The sequence below is a fragment of the Camelina sativa genome, chromosome 17 (genome assembly GCF_000633955.1).
Source record: "Camelina sativa cultivar DH55 chromosome 17, Cs, whole genome shotgun sequence".
NCBI classification, from domain to species: Eukaryota; Viridiplantae; Streptophyta; class Magnoliopsida; order Brassicales; family Brassicaceae; genus Camelina; species Camelina sativa.
This window is the reverse complement of record NC_025701.1, coordinates 21,206,133-21,222,618: the sequence shown is the minus strand read 5'-3', so window position 1 is coordinate 21,222,618 and position 16,486 is coordinate 21,206,133. Positions and strand designations below refer to the sequence as shown.

At 39.1% G+C, this 16,486-nt stretch overlaps 2 protein-coding genes across 2 annotated transcripts in view; both read right to left on the bottom strand.

Moving 5' to 3' along the window:
• The window catches only part of LOC104759686, a 3,212-nt gene extending 416 nt beyond the window's left edge, over positions 1 to 2,796 (bottom strand). The window contains exon 1 of the mRNA XM_010482587.1: positions 43 to 2,796. Within this exon, the coding sequence (XP_010480889.1) occupies positions 43 to 2,796 (2,754 nt within the window). The remainder of the gene's footprint in view (positions 1 to 42) is intronic.
• LOC104757789 (LOB domain-containing protein 4) lies at positions 6,014 to 7,529 on the bottom strand. The gene is made up of 2 exons (XM_010480580.2): positions 7,207 to 7,529; positions 6,014 to 6,714 (listed from the first exon to the last, which is right to left on the bottom strand). The coding sequence occupies exons 1-2, from the start codon at positions 7,381 to 7,383 to the stop codon at positions 6,373 to 6,375; spliced, it is 519 nt and encodes a 172-aa protein (XP_010478882.1). The 5' UTR covers positions 7,384 to 7,529; the 3' UTR covers positions 6,014 to 6,372.

The window sequence follows — 16,486 nt, the reverse complement described above, 5'->3', positions numbered from 1 at the left end:
TTTAGGATTATCGACCATCATAGTGCGACGAAGTGTCGGGACCCCTGTTTCAGCTGGGGCGAGTTCTTCAAGACCATATGCGAGGGAGAAAGGGGATTGTCCCGTGCTCCGCCGCGGGGTTGTGCGGTATGACCACAGCACACCATTCAGGTGATCTGCCCATGCTCCTTTTCTTCGACCGAGTCGTTTCTTGAGCCCATCAACGATCGACTTATTCGTAGCTTCAGCTTGACCGTTGCCTTGCGGGTATCGAGGAGTCGAAGTGCTGAGACGGATTTGCCATTTTGTCAAGAAGCGTCTGGTGATCATCGAAGTGAATTGGGTACCGTTGTCGGTGACGATCTCATATGGGAGTCCGTGGCGACATATGATGTTTTTCCATATGAAATTGGTCACGTCTAAGGATTGGATCCTTGTGAAAGATTCTGCTTCCACCCACTTGGTGAAGTAATCGGTCAGAACCAGAACATATTTCTTGGATTTGGATGCCGGCAAAGGTCCTATGGCATCCATGGCCCAGCTCATAAAGGGATACAGAGCAGTGACGGTGTTTAATAGTTCGGGCGGGACGTGCCGCATGGGTCCATGGCGCTGACAAGCTTCGCATTTGGCTGCAAAAGTCTCGCAATCGGCCATCATGGTGGGCCAATAGTGTCCGTCCTTTTTGATTTTGAGAGCAAGTGCGCGTCCGCCGGAATGGTTGCCACCTTCGCCTTCATGCACTTCCATCATGATGCGTTCGGCCTCGTCCCGAGTAACACAGGTAAGGAACACTCCCGAAGCACTCCGGCGAAATAGCTCCCCGTCCAACTGGATGTACCTGGCACTCCGAGCCTTTAGTCGTCGAGCTGCCCATCGATCTGCCGGGACGGTGCCATCGGAGATGTAAAGCTTGATCTCAGTTTGCCAATCTTTGGGGGGTTCGACGACGTCTGCCATATCTTCTATTGGCTCGTCGACTTCCATCGGGATTGGGTCGTCATTGATGAGGGCGATCTGGCTATCCGGGTCAACGCTGGGAGCCTCGATGCATTCGATGGGAATGGTACGCCGTAACTCGGGGTCGGAGCGGTTTGCCAGAGCTGCGAGTGCGTCGGCTGATGCGTTCTCGTTCCGTGGGACCTTCGTCAGGGAGAACGACGTAAACTCGCCGGATAATGCACGGACCAACTGTCGATATGCTCCCATTCGCTTGTTTTTGGCGTCGAATTCTCCGCTGAACTGGCTGACTACGAGTTGGGAGTCACAGAAGACCTGCAGGTGTTTAACTCCAAGTCCCTGGGCTAGCCGGAGTCCTGCGAGAACGGCCTCGTACTCAGTTTCGTTGTTCGACGCTTTTAAATTGAGCTTTAACGCTTGCTCGAGAATTTCTCCGGTGGGAGATCGAAGTATGATCCCGACCCCGGATCCTTGATTTGTTGACGATCCGTCGACGAACATTGTCCATTGCTCCACCGTGGGAGTGGGATCGTCAAGCTCGGGAGACAATTCGGTGATGAAGTCAGCCAGAACTTGTGACTTCAGGCTTGGGCGAGAACGGTATTCGATGTCGTACTCGCTAAGTTCGACTGCCCATTTTGCCATGCGTCCGGATTGGAGGGGGATATGAAGGATGGTTCGGAGTGGTTGATCAGTAAACACGACGATAGAGTGGGACTGAAAATAGGGTCGTAGTTTCCGTGCTGCGAAGATCACTGCAAGGGCCAATTTTTCCAGCGTGGGGTATCGCGACTCCGTGTCGTTTAGTGCTTTGCTTGTGTAGAAAATGGGTTTCTGGTCCCCGCGATCGTCTCGGACTAGCACCCCGCTAACGGCCGAGCTGGACACCGAGACATAGAGATACAATGTTTCGCCGTCCTCCGGTTTGACCAATACTGGGTGACAGGTCAAATATTCCTTCAACTGACGAAAGGCGATCTCGCATTCCTCGTCCCAATGGAAATCCTTGTTCCCGCGAAGAAGTTGGTAAAAGGGGAGGCACTTATCTGTTGAGCGCGCGATGAAACGGTTCAGAGCGGCGATCCGACCAGTCAAGCGTTGTACTTCTCGCTTGTTGGTCGGCGACGGGAGCCCTAGTATGGCTTCGATCTGCTTGGGATTTGCCTCTATTCCCTGTTCAGTGACGATGTACCCCAAAAATTCTCCGGAAGTTACTCCGAATGTGCACTTCGTTGGGTTTAGTTTCATCTGGAATTGATCCAAGATGTCGAAACACTCTGCCAGATGTTGGACGTGCTGTTCTGCGATCAGAGACTTGACCAGCATGTCGTTTATATAGACCTCCATGGTTTTGCCGAGCAGATCCGCGAACATCATGTTTACCAAGCGCTGGTAGGTTGCTCCGGCGTTTTTCAATCCGAACGGCATCACTTTGTAACAGTAGGTCCCCCTATCTGTGATGAATACCGTTTTCTCGCGGTCAGCTGAGCTCATGGCGATCTGGTTGTAGCCTGAGAAAGAATCCATAAACGAAAGCAGCTGGTTTCCAGCCGTGGCTTCAACGAGACGATCTATGTGCGGCAGAGGAAAGCTGTCCTTAGGGCAAGCTTTGTTGAGATTGGTGAAATCCACGCAAACTCTCCACTTGCCGTTTTTCTTTTTGACTACGACCGGGTTAGCCAACCAATCAGGATACTGGACTTCCATGATTTGATCCGCCTTGAGTAGTCGTTCCACTTCGTCCTGGACCGCCTTGGCTCGATCCGGGCCTAGGCGCCTGCGCTTCTGTCTGATCGGCTTGAACGTGGGGTCGATATTTAGCTTGTGGCACATGACTTCGGGGCTTATCCCGACCATTTCTTTTGTTGACCTAGCGAATGTGGAAGCCCGAGATTGCAGGAAAGCGATCAGCTTGGCCTTTATGCTTTCATCGAGTTCGGCCCCGATGCCAACAGTTCACGATGGGTCGGAGGGGTCAATATTCGCCTGTAGGATCTTGCACTCCGGACACTTGAGGCGATCCCGCTCCGGCTTTCGGGGACCAGTGAGATGGTCCCCGCTCTGTAATTGCTATGCGGTCTCCGTCTTCCTCTGCTTCTTTTCGATAACAGAGCAGACTCTGGCCACCCTCTGGTCGCCGTAAAGTGTGCAAATTCCTGTAGGAGTTGGGAATTTGAGGCAGAGGTGATAGGTCGACGGTACGGCCTGCATCGCATATATCCAAGGTACCCCCAGAATAGCGTTGTAGATTGGTGGTGCATCAACGACTGCGAACTTAGTTTTCCGGGTCACTCCGCCAGCTCGTACTTGTAGCTTCACATCGCCCATCGACATTTTGGCGACCCCGTCGTAGCCCGTCAGCGTTCGAGTTTCGGGTTTCAGTTGGTCTGGTGTGACGCCCATTTTTTCCAATGTTTGCCAACAGAGTACATTGACTGTGCTCCCAGTGTCGATCAAAACTCGTTCGACGTCGAAGTCGCCCATCGAGACTTCGATAACCAAGGGGTCTGAATGGGGGTGTTGGATTCCTTTGGCGTCTTCTGAGGTGAATGATATCGGGTCCGCACATAGCGGAGGCTCGCCCGGAGCGGTTTGGAGGGCGCAAACTTGCCGTGCTCTCTTTTTGAGTGCGCGAACAGAATCCGCGCAGTCCTCCGGTGGACCAAGTATCATGGTTATTCGTCCACGGGGAGGAGAATTAGCCCGCTCCGGGTTTTGTCCCCTCTGTCGTTTGGGTGGGCCAGGCAGTTCGTCTGCTTGGGGCGCCTCCTCCTGGTGATTCACGGGTGCTAGTTGCTGGGCTGCGTTGGGTGGTCCATCGTAACCCCGTCCGCCGCCTGCGCCACGGCCTCGGTTAGATCGTCCTCCGCGCCATCCACCTCGGCGACCTCTGCCTCCACGGGCGCTTTTTGGCTGATAAGTAGCTTCGACTTCGCCAGAAAGATACTTTGCGTACAGATAGTTCTTCAGATGGACGCACTCTTGTGTGGAGTGACCGGGGTACATGTGAAAATCGCAGTAGAGTTCCTTCGGGTCAGATGGCTGCTTGTCCTGACCGTCCACCTCGGAGACTGCGTGGATGACGCCCTTTTTTCGATCCTGAGGTTCGTGGTGCTTGCGGGGTTCGTGGTGTTCGACCCGGTTTTTAGTCTTAGCGGGATGCGACGGCTGTTCGTCATTAGTTTTTGCGGCTATTCGGGCTTCTTCCTCCTCGTCGAGTGCGAACCTGGAGGCCCGATGTAACGCATCATCGAGATCCTTGGGTTCCCGGATGTTAAGGTCTTTTCGTAACGGCGATCCGGGGATTAAGCCTTTTCGGAAGGCCGCTATTGCTGCGTCTTCCGGGACGTTGACCTTTGTCAGCTTTTCTTTGAACCTGTTCAAGTAGTTGGCGATAGGTTCCCCTCGTTCCTGGGCCATCTCCCAGAGGTCTGAACTTGTCACGCCTCGTTCGATGAGGATTCGGTTGTTCTTGAGGAAAGCCTTGGACAGATCGTCAAAGTTGTCGATCGAGTTCGGCTCGAGCCTCGTGAACCATACCAAGGCAGGGCCGGAAAGGCTATCCACGAACAGTTGACAGCAACCGGCGTCCCTTTGTTCTTCGGTGAATCGAGCTTTTGACATGGTCGCCATGAAGGATGTCATGAACTGGACCGGATCTTTGTCTCCCTGATAGACCGGCAGCTTCAGTTTGACGTGTGGTATGGCGGCTCGTGCTATCCGTTGAGTGAAGGGCGACTGCCGAGTTACCTCAACGATCCTGTCGATTTCCGGAGCGGTGCTGATAGCTCGATGGAGGAGAGTGTTCATGCCACTAATCTGTGACCTGATTTCTTCGAGTTCGTAGCAAGATCCGGAGTTCGCGTGGCGGGTGACTGGGACGGTCATGCTTTCGTGTATCCGTGAGTTCGGATTCGTTGGTCGGATACTGGACGTGGTCCGAGGGGGAGGATTCCTCCGCTCCGGTTGTGCTTCCGAAAAATCGAGACGACGAGTGAGACCATCTACGTTGAGCGATTGTCCAGCAGAGATCTGTGATGGGGTTGTTTGGGTCACAACGGCATCAACTCTGCGGTTGGTTTCGGAGATCATCTGGTAGATCTCTTTTGTCATGGTGCCGAACAGGATTCTGAAGTCCTCCATGGAAACGAGCTGCGGATTCTGGGCCGCTGGTGTGGTATGAACGGGGAGGTTCCCGTTCTGTGCGCTGTTCTGCTGCTCCGTTACGCGAGCATCCGCCTCCTCGTGGGTTTGTTCAGTAGAAGGCTCTGCGTCGAGGTGGACTGGCTCCTCGAGAGTTCGTCCTGCACCCTGGCTGGTTTCCCCATCAGATCTGACCCCGACTGGGAGTTCGGTGGAGGTTCCGACCGGATTTGCCGTCACGCGATGACGGGAATACACGGCAATGACAGGCCTAGTTGACCCACCCAGTGTCGCGGTGTCATCCTGAGAAGGCGTGATGCCCGTGAGATCGGGCGTGCGGTTTTCTTCTGGAACTTCGTTCACGACGGAAGACATTATTGCAAGGCTTCTTTCAGGAGAGTTTCCTAGAGACGATTTGCGTCCCCACAGACGGCGCCAATTGTAGAAACTAGGTTTCCACAATGAATTTGTTTATGGAGGGGAACAAATTCAATAGAGCTATCTCTCTAGAAAATAGATCTAAGCCTTGAAATTAGGAGTAAAGAAGAAGAGCTCGAAAGAACTAGGGTTTGTTGTAAAGAGCAAAAAGAGAACTCGGTTATTGTATTAGATTCTGAATGATTTACAATGGAGAAGTCTCCCTTATTTATACATGTTCAGAGATCTCATAATATATTAACTTTCCTTAACAGACGAAGTGAAATATGGAAAACTGCCCTATTGCTTGAGTCGGCCGCCGCACCGAAGTGGATGTCGGTTCCTTCTTCTCCAAGACTATTCTTTATCCGAACTGATTCCCGAAAACCTAATCGATCCCTTAACCGGATTCCCGGTTAGATAATCAATTAACATTTCTGGTTTACCTCGGTATGATGGGGGTGCTAAATCCCGCACCAACAAGCTCCTTAAATATAAAATCGTACTGTATATATGAAAGAGATAAATATATATTTCACAAATAACAAAATATACATTAGGTCAATAACAAAGTTCTCTCCTCAGTTGAAATGATCATAATAACCCTAGACGATCATGGTCCAAAGTCGTAGACGGTACAAGTACACCAAATCCCAAATACCCCCGAAATACAAAATTACAAATACTCATATATAATAATATAAACTTAGTAGTATTTTATATGTATCTCTATATATATCATGTTAATAATTTAACTCTGTTAGTCAAAACAGAGCATTTTCATTTCCTACCCCTACTTTAAATATATAAATCCCGAAATTTCCAAAATAAAAGATTAGGAAATGTAGTAGCAAAAGGAGAGCTTTCTGTTGACTAGCAAGACCACATAGACTCTCCCAAACTGGCCTCATCCACAATGTCCATATGGCTAAACATGCCCTTGTTGTCCTGTGGACTCACTTGCTTCGACGAAGGTGAGCCGCTGCTACTTGGGCTATCCGGGCACAGTCCGTGGCCCTGGAAATTAGTCGAGTGACGCACACGTAGATGCACCACTTCAGCTTGAGCTAGAGCTAGCTGAGCTTGCAACACATCGATTTGTTGCTGGAGGGAAGAAATTGCTCCTACGCAACCGTAAACCGGATCCCTCACTCTTGCATTAGCCTCGTAAACCATGCTGCTCACTGCATCTCCCCGCTGGTGGATGGGTAACTCCTGTTGAGTTTCAAAATATTCTTGTTAGCCATTTAAACCAACCAATCTCGCAAGACTATTCATCTCAAGTTTAGATTATACAGTAGCTAGCTAAGAAAAATGTTAGATCATACTATCATTTACAAGGTTGCACAAAAAAAAAAAAACTATCATTTTTTACACTATTTAACAAAAGTTAAAGTGGTTACAATACTTCATCAGCTAACAGAAGTGGTTGAAATTTACATCAGCTAACAATTTGTATATGTCACTAAACATATTCTTAAACTCTTAAAATGCAAATTCAACAATTGAGTGTTTAAAATCCTTCAATTAGTTTTATATTATAATATAAAATGGGTCGGACCATGTGGTAGTTGTCAATAAAAAGTTATGGAAATGATACTAATGTCTCATCTAACATAAGAAACAAGAAAATAATCCTAATTAACCTAACCCAAAATATGATTAACCACGTTTCAATTATTCTTAGGAGAAGAAGAAGAAGAGAACCTGAAGCATCTTGTTGACGTTGCTAGCACCGAACACTCTATGAACATTAGCAAACTTCTGAGGCTCATCCGCCGGGAAATACGGCGAGAAAACACAATCTTGAGCGCACCGCCGCCGCAAAAGCTTACAAGCCGCACACGGTGACGCCGCTCCTTGCTTCCGGCTACTTTCTTTCATCACTCGTTGCTACGCCCCACGTGTCCTTCGGATTGTGAAAGTTTTTTTTGTTATGGACCGTTGGATTGAAAAACACAATCGTCAAATCAGAGAAAAAGCTTGTGTGGGAACTGGGAAGAGGGTCTAGGGTGAAGTGTGATGGATCTGTGGAGATTTATAGAGTGAGCTAAAACTGAATTAATTTTTTTTTTAATTTATATATATAAAAAAAAATACAAAATGATTTAAGACAAGAAAATTAAAAAAAAAAAGTCAGCACATCTGAGAGTGGGACCTAGAGATTTGGAAAACACTTCAATTTTTTTTGTTCTGGTCCTAGTTAATAAGCTAATTAACATCACGTGACACGACCACTTTTTTTTTCTTTCTTTTGGCGCCAAATACTACTTCCTCTGTCTCACAAAGATTGAAATTTAGGATTTTACACACAGAGAGAATATATGATTTATTTTTCTAATACTTTTTCATTTTCCCACCTTCCCACTTTTACACTCCATACACTCTACAGCATCAGTAATCATTAAAACAAAAATTTATTAAAAATATTCAAAACATCAATCTTGTTGGGACAAAGAAAATTCTCTAAAACTTCAATCTTTGTGAGACAGAGGGAGTATTTGTTTTATTCTCTATTCTCATTGGTCTTTAATTTTACCAAATTACAAACCTAAAATAAATTACAAATGAGATATAAGAAATATTTATCAGTTTTTTTTCGTGGAAATTTGTTTAGAATTGAGAACTTCAATTTTGGAGTTCTTTCTATTGACATATAGACCTATATATACATAATAACTTTTTTCTTACTTGTCTGTGTTTATTCTGGTTCTGTTTTTATGTAGAGAGCTACTAGCTAAAGGAGGTTTTTTTCTTTGGAATGTTGTTACATCTCTTTTATATAAAAATGTGTATATAATATATGTATAGGATAAGGAAATTTAAGGCCTCGTGCTTGTGCATGTAATCATTGTTTCTTATATTTTTTGTGTATTGAGATTCTCACAGCTTTCTACGTGGTCCCTCGAATTTGCATAGGAAGGGCATATTAAAAAAACTCGAAATCAAACTTTTTATTAATAAATAAAAACTTATTTTTCAATTGCTTAAATATATCGGAGAAGGGTGAAATGAGGATTTGTTGGAAGCAACTTTAAGGAATTAGAGTAGGTATAAAATTTGGAAGTGTTTATCAACGAAATTTTTCAGTTTGATCATAACCTTCGGAAATATTTATTTTGATATTATATACTCTCTCCGTTTCAAAATATATGATGTTTTAAGCAAAGCACGCAGATTAAAAAGTCTTTACTTTTAACAAGTTCAACCAATCAGAAACAATACTGCATAATATAAAATACTAACTAATCTAAAAGTTGCATTGAAATTTGAAAACATCCTATATTATGAAACAATAAATTTCTCCAAAACATCTTATATTTTAAAACGGAGAGAGTATAAAAGACAAAATATTAATATTCTAAAACATCAAAACGGATTTTTCCATACAAAGTGAAAATACTGAACGCTTATTACTTATTAGGCTAGACGCTTTTATATTTTGATCATAAAAATTTAAAGCATGTTCCATTTCATAAGTGCCACATTTTTGTGTGCGTTCATAGACATCCAAAATTATCAAGTAGATTATTGTGGTGTTTTTTTGGATTTTATTTGACGTGTGATGTATATATCGTCCATCTATATGAATATAAACTAAAATATTTTTTTTTTTTTTTTTTTGGACAACAACCTAAAATATTTCTAAATGCAAAAATATTATGAACGAATTATATGTTAAATTCCATGTGCAAACTTTAACATAAAAAAGAGTTCATTTATATAAGAAACTTTTTTTATTTTCATTTCACATGTTCCCATATTTCTAAAATATGAAGTTTTCTTATAAATTGTGACCATACAATTTTTTCTAACTTGTAAACATTTTTTTTAACTGTTTATAAAAGGTCATAAATTATAAAAAGGAAAACAACCTTAAAATAAACACACAAAGATTATAATGGGGGCAACCATATGTCTCGTCATCCGCTACCGCTAGTCAAAAAACAAAGTTGAAAGAAACATTACAGTGCACGCTATTATTTTCGTAGAAAAAGACAAAAATAAAGATAAACAAGAACTTAGAAAAGAAGACGCCCACAGCTTTCGATATCAAATATATATATATAGCCTGAAAATGAAGAACGTTGAATTGTGGAGAACATTTCTATTTTCTCTGAGTTGTAAATCTAAACTTTGTGTTTATCATTTCTGGTATTTAATAGAGCTATGTTATAAATATCGTTTTCTATTCGGAATTTGCTCTAGAGCATACTATAGTCACCGTGAACTTTTGTATTGGCGTCGATATATAGAAGACTCCAAAACTTTCATGTCAACAAGAAAGAAAAGAAAAAATCCAAAATTATTTTGGAAGAATTTAAAAAAATAATATTGTTTTATTTAGAAGGCATAAAAGAGAACTCCACACTCGACAGTTTCCACTAGTGATAAGATTTGTATTTATATTATGGTGGAGTGTCTTTCCGACAAAACTTCAAACGGTCGACTCTTTCGATAACCACTTATGTAGCTTTTGCCCCTTTTCCATCATTCTTATTGGTCATCGACAAATTAAAGTTCACTAATGAATTTAATCAGTCTTTTTTGTATAATTTAAACATTTTACTCCATGCTTTATGATCACAGACGTATAGGAACAGTGACATGACCTAAAAGCTTGATTTACGTATTTTACTATTTCGTTAAATCATACTTAATTATTATTTTTTTTTTTTGAACAAAATCATACTTAATTATAAGATGTAATGTTTTGGACCGAATGTGTCGGTTTCAATAGATCTCTTCCTCTCCAATCCCAAATCTTTGATTTGTCTGTAATTGGAAAAAAATATAAATTTGGCATCGGCAGGTAGCTACTCGTTTTCGTTGAAACTGTTATAAAATAATGATTTACTATTAACAGTTTAACACCTTCCATATTGAACAATCTACAAATAGACAACATATGATTAAACATATATAGAATTATACGTATGATTCAATATGCAACGTACGTGACTTTTTTAGATTTAGAATCCATGAAATATTTATGTTATAACCGTATTNACTCCACACTCGACAGTTTCCACTAGTGATAAGATTTGTATTTATATTATGGTGGAGTGTCTTTCCGACAAAACTTCAAACAGTCGACTCTTTCAATAACCACTTATGTAGCTTTTGCCCCTTTTCCATCATTCTTATTGGTCATCGACAAATTAAAGTTCACTAATGAATTAAATCAGCCTTTTTTTTTGTATAATTTAAACATTTTACTCCATGCTTTATGATCACAGACGTATAGGAACAGTGACATGACCTAAAAGCTTGATTTATGTATTTTACCATTTCGTTAAATCATACTTAATTATAAGATGTAATGTTTTGGACCGAATGTGTCGGTTTCAACAGATCTCTTCCTCTCCAATCCCAAATCTTTGATTTGTCAATTGGAAAAAATATATATATGGCATCGGCAGGTAGCTACTCGTTTTCGTTTAAACTGTTATTAAATTATGATTTACTATTAACACCTTCCATATTGAACAATCTACAAATAGACAACAGATGATTAGACATATATTATTATACGGATGATTTAATATGCAACGTACGTGACTTTTTTAGATTTCGAATCCACGAAATATTTTATTTTATAACCGTATTAAAAACTTTATGTTAACATTTTTTAATATTTTTGTGACAACCGTTGGGTTTAAGTATACTTAAGAAGATTATATGTATATATCATTACAAGGGGTCCTTGAATAAGTCATTTTTACGAAATCTCATGTACAAACAGCAAAACTGCTCATGCAATAGATAATTTGTACATACATCATCATGAGTGTTAATTATTACAACAGGTCAACTCTTGCTGTAATTATAGAAATCAGTGGTAGTTAATTTGTCAAGTTAAGAACGTCCTCTACAACAACCCTACTGATTACCTATTATTATTCTCTTTTTTTTTTCTAGTAACCTCTCCCTGACTTAATGTTCCTTACTATTTTATTTTTTGTTTGGCTAAATTAATGTGCTCCTTTCTAATTCTAACTAAACCGTTTTTAAAATGAAATTCTTTTATAGTTTTAAATCATCCCAAGAAGGTAGTTATACATATAAGTCAAAAAGCAACGCTCATGATCAAAATATTCAGCATGAGACTGATCATTAGCTTCCCTTTAAATTTTATTACATCAAACAAAAAATTATTCAAATGAAAGAAATGGTTTAGAAAACCCTTCACGATATTTATTAATCATATATACTTCACCGTTTCGTTTTCTTAAAAATAAAAATCATAATACAATGTTCAGACTATATTTGTGTGTGTGAGAATATCTTACGGAATACATCTCTTAGTATTATATGTTTCAACACTTGGTTCCTCAAGGCAAGAGGTTCAAACAAAAAAAGAGAAAAGATACAAAAGGAGAGAGCAGAAGACTGTTAATTGAAGAAGAGAAAGAGACTAGAGACGTTACTTTGACGGTTGAAAGAGCATGAAAAAAGAAATAAAGCAATTTAAAAGAAAAGCTCTTTCGGTTGATGGAAATTTATATAAATAAATTAACAAAAATATGAAAAAAAGAACTAGATTGGAAAGAATTGGTCGTAGATTTTAAAATAGCAATTAATTAAGCAGAAGATCACTTCCATATCGTTATGGTCCCTACCTCACAATGAAGTTTTCGTCGACAGCATTAACGTTCACAATTTATGTTATAAAATCTAACAAATAATATTTGGATATATAAATCTATAATTGTATTTGGTAATTTTTTTTTTTCTGATCCTAATCAAACTAGTAACACTGTTTTCGTTTCTTCCTTTTCCTTCTAAAAAGTATATTCAGTCACATCCTTATTCTTTCAGAAAAAAAAAAAAACAAGATTGACGGTCCAATAATCATCAGTTAACTTGGTTATACTTTNTTTTTTTTTTTTTTTTTTTCTTTTGTTAACCGTGGGGATCCTAAAAGCTTTCTAGGCCCAAAGACTAATCCCACGAAGCCCACGAGAAATCCACGTTTTCTTACCACTTAAGGCGTCTCTGGGTGGCCAAGGGGATTTGAACCCAGGGCGGAAGCTCCAGCTGGAGCCCCTTTACCACTAGGCCAAAGGCACTTTGTTAACTTGGTTATACTTTGGTGAGCAAAAGCCACAACTTGGACAAATAAGTGGATATCATACATTTTATTTTATAACTTTTGTTGTATCGTCCCAGTCCCTTATCAATCTACTACGATTATTGGTCAAACAAACTTGGGAGGTATAACTGGCACAATCAAGAAAAAATGAACTGGCTAACTACTAACTGATAACAAAGATGCTAAAAGGATAAAATAAGTCTCATATATGTGATTTAAATCCTACAGTATATTTAGTTTGTGATACCTCATTGCTCCTTCATGAACAAAAAATAAAGAAAATGTCATATATAGATACACTATCATGCTGGAATTTTTTGGCTCATTCTTCACGTTAACACTTTTTGGAGACTCCATATTTGCTATAGTCTCACTAAGTTCTGAAAGCAAAGTAGGGATGTTTGTAGCGTTATCTGACTATTACTACATGCATGTTCATCAAGTGAACGTACGTGAGATTGAGCCCCATACTTCACTTTCTTCCTAAACACCTTTAAATATACCTCTAAATTTTGATTCGACGGAGCTTTGAAGAGTGTCGTTGATAAATGTTACATGGATATTCTAGGCATTCTAATCGTTGTTGACTACGCACATATTGAAATAATCCTTTACGGTCATGACTCATGAGTTCATATTTCATATAAAGTATACAAAATCAAGCTCGAACAAAGTAAATTTCAATGGTTTATTCTGAATTGAAACTCAATTAATCTAACTAAAGTCTTATATCTTAATTTTGCCATAGTGGTCAAGGTTGTGGTTGCTTTGGCAATGTTTGTTTGATCTTTCGCCAGAAAACAAGCGTACACATAATACTTAATACAAGGCATTTTCAGTTTAGAAACATAATTTTTTAGAAAATTCAAATCTACAAATTTTAGACTCGAAATGTGTTCTTTATAGTCAAGAAAGTTGAACTCAACCACTACTCCACAACATATATATTTTTAAAAATTTGATGTCCTCATATATTTAATAAACAATAATGTTAAAGCTCCAATTAGTTAGGCTTTAGGTCAAGCCGGATGTTATTCAACTAATAACTTGTTTATATAACGTTGTCTGATTTTTTAAAAAATTGTTGGTTAAGCTGTTTTCTTACATTGTAGAGTTAAAAACTATGTCATTAACTTAGATAATTATAAATATAAGTTATATTTAACTTAGATAATTATATATATATATCTAATTAAATAATTATCTAAGTCAAAACCCCAAAATCTTCAATGCCATCTACTTTTTATTTTCTTAGTATTATCGAAGATATGTCGATATATTTTTGAAGGGAAGTGGAATCTTTTGGAAGTTTTTTTCTTTCTTTTTTCAGTATTGAGATAAATAGAAGAAGAAAATTTAGCTTTTGGTGACCGCAATGGTGAATTTGGAAACATAATTGTTGGAGGGTTTACATCATGGAGAGTTTAGTGCCTTGTCGTTTAAGCATAATGTGAAAAATATATCAACAATAATGAAATTCTCAACCTTTGAGTTTCTCAGTACATAAACCAAATTCAGTAAGTAATTACTTCAATGATTAGGTCAGCACAACAAAATACTAGATAAGATACTCCACTATGTAAAAAAAGTTTTAAAAATGGGAATGATAAAATATTTTCTAAGAAATAGAAATAGAAACGTTATTAACTACAGTATTATTTAAAAAAACTGAAATAGTCCAGTTATTAACTACAGTTTTTTTTTTAACAAAAAAAAAAAAATAGTCCAGTTAAAAAAAATTAGTATAGTGAAGTGACCTTAGTGCAGTGGCAGGAGGTAAATCCATTTGTAGAAGACACCATCACATCCGGGATCGAGTCCCGGCTCCTATGAACGTAGAAATTTGGCTAATGGGCTGGCCAGTTGTGGCCCAATGATTGACCCAAAAAAAAAAAAAATTAGCATAGTTATCAGTTTGACAAAGTTACTAAGGTGAATGTAGTATAAATATACATATACTACATATATTACACATATTTTTTTTTTGTGTTCGTTTTTGCTTACTTTAAATTAAATCACTTTTATTATATCATTGATTATTAATTGTTAGAAGTCAATTTTTGATGATTCTTTTTTTTCTTTAAATTCATAATTTAACTGAATAAATACTTGCATTTCTGTGCAAACAAACAAAATATTGTATTTCAGTGACATAAATAAAGTATTAATACTCTTCACATATGCTACTATATTGAATTTTACAATTAAAATTTTAATCTATCAAATATCGAAGGATTATAGAAAATACAATATAATTTTAGTTAATGTAAAAAGAGGTTGTATAAACATATACATATTGTAAATATGCAATCATTAAGAAACTATTTGTTGTGTGAATTTTTTTATAATCGGATTTAAACTTAAGTTTATTTTACCAAATCATGCATATTTTCACAATGTAATTGTAAATCATTGCGATTTATAAAAGTACAAATAAACTATCAATTATTTTATCTGAGGAATTATTGTGGTCGAGCCGACAAATATGTTGTAATCTTGAGCAAGAAATTAAAGAAGATACGATAAGATCGACGACAATGCATGTACATATCCTTCTTTACTTTCACGTCTTGTCGAGTTTAGTTAACTACCTTAATGCAAGCTAATCTCATTGGTCAAAGAGATTATTTTAAGGTGCCATTATATTATACATATTTTACTAATGTAATTACAAGAGCTCTTTCAATTAATCATTTTGTTACCGTCCAGTATCCATTATATATATTTTACTATTTTTCCTTGTATGCACATTGCTTTCAAATGTATCTTTGGGTTTTAGATTTGACAGCCCGATAGTGTTTTATCGACTACCGTATGGTGCAAAACTAGTATTGGGTTTGTGGATGTTCGTTCATCTTGTGTGAATCCTAAAATACCTTCCATATAATATATCCAATCAGAATCGTCTCAAAATATATGCACATATTTTTAATTAAAAGTTAAAATTAGTGCAATAAGAAAATGATCTAATCATCGAAGGTTTTAATTATAGTTGAAAAATAAGAAATGATGTGCAAATGCACCATTTTCCGCGAGTACGCATACGGCATACCACCATTTTTTTATGTCGAAGACTCGCACTTATACTTTTAAAGTTGAACCCATGTTAAGATAGATACGATAGATCACAAAATTAAAAACTTCGGTCAAACGACTCAAACATTACTCAATCTCATGTAATGATATATTAAAATATCGAATTTCACGGTATCAAAAACTGTTTAATGGTGCTTTTACTAATTACTTGAAGGCGAAGAAAAGTATATACTTATCTTTGGATGGAGTCATTAATTAGAGGGAATTCGCCCTAAAACCTTTTCTCCCAGGCCCGAATATCGAGGAGCCGTCATCACCAAAACTCACCGACACCGGTGGAGCTTTTGCTCGCCGGCGTCGGGGTATCTCGACCATAGCTCCGTTCTATCTTTTCTTTACTTTCTTAGATTTCTGTTTCATTTTTGTTTTCCCCTTTTGGTTCTCTTTTTACAACCGATGCAAACCTCCCTCAATCAACCAGATCCAGCTTCACTGACGATGGAAATCAAGTTCCCTTGTCTCGTTAAGCATCGATCCGGAATGGCAATCACCTCTGCCGTTTCCTCTTCCCCAAAGTCACCCGAGCCTTGGCAGGCGGAGACAGAGGCGACGGTTGGTGAGGAATCCTCCAGAGAAATATTGTTTCTCCGCTTTTGGACTACCGTCAACACTTATCATTCCCTGAGCTTGACAGCTCTGTATCTGCTTTCACCGGAGACGCAAAAGATTTCTTCACTCTCCCTGGTCAGCCGCTGTACGTATCATCTCTTCCGGTTTTTCATAGCAAGTTTTCTGTGGATGAACATCAATAATCCAATGCAACTAACTAAGTATAAGAGTTTGAGATAGATGTGG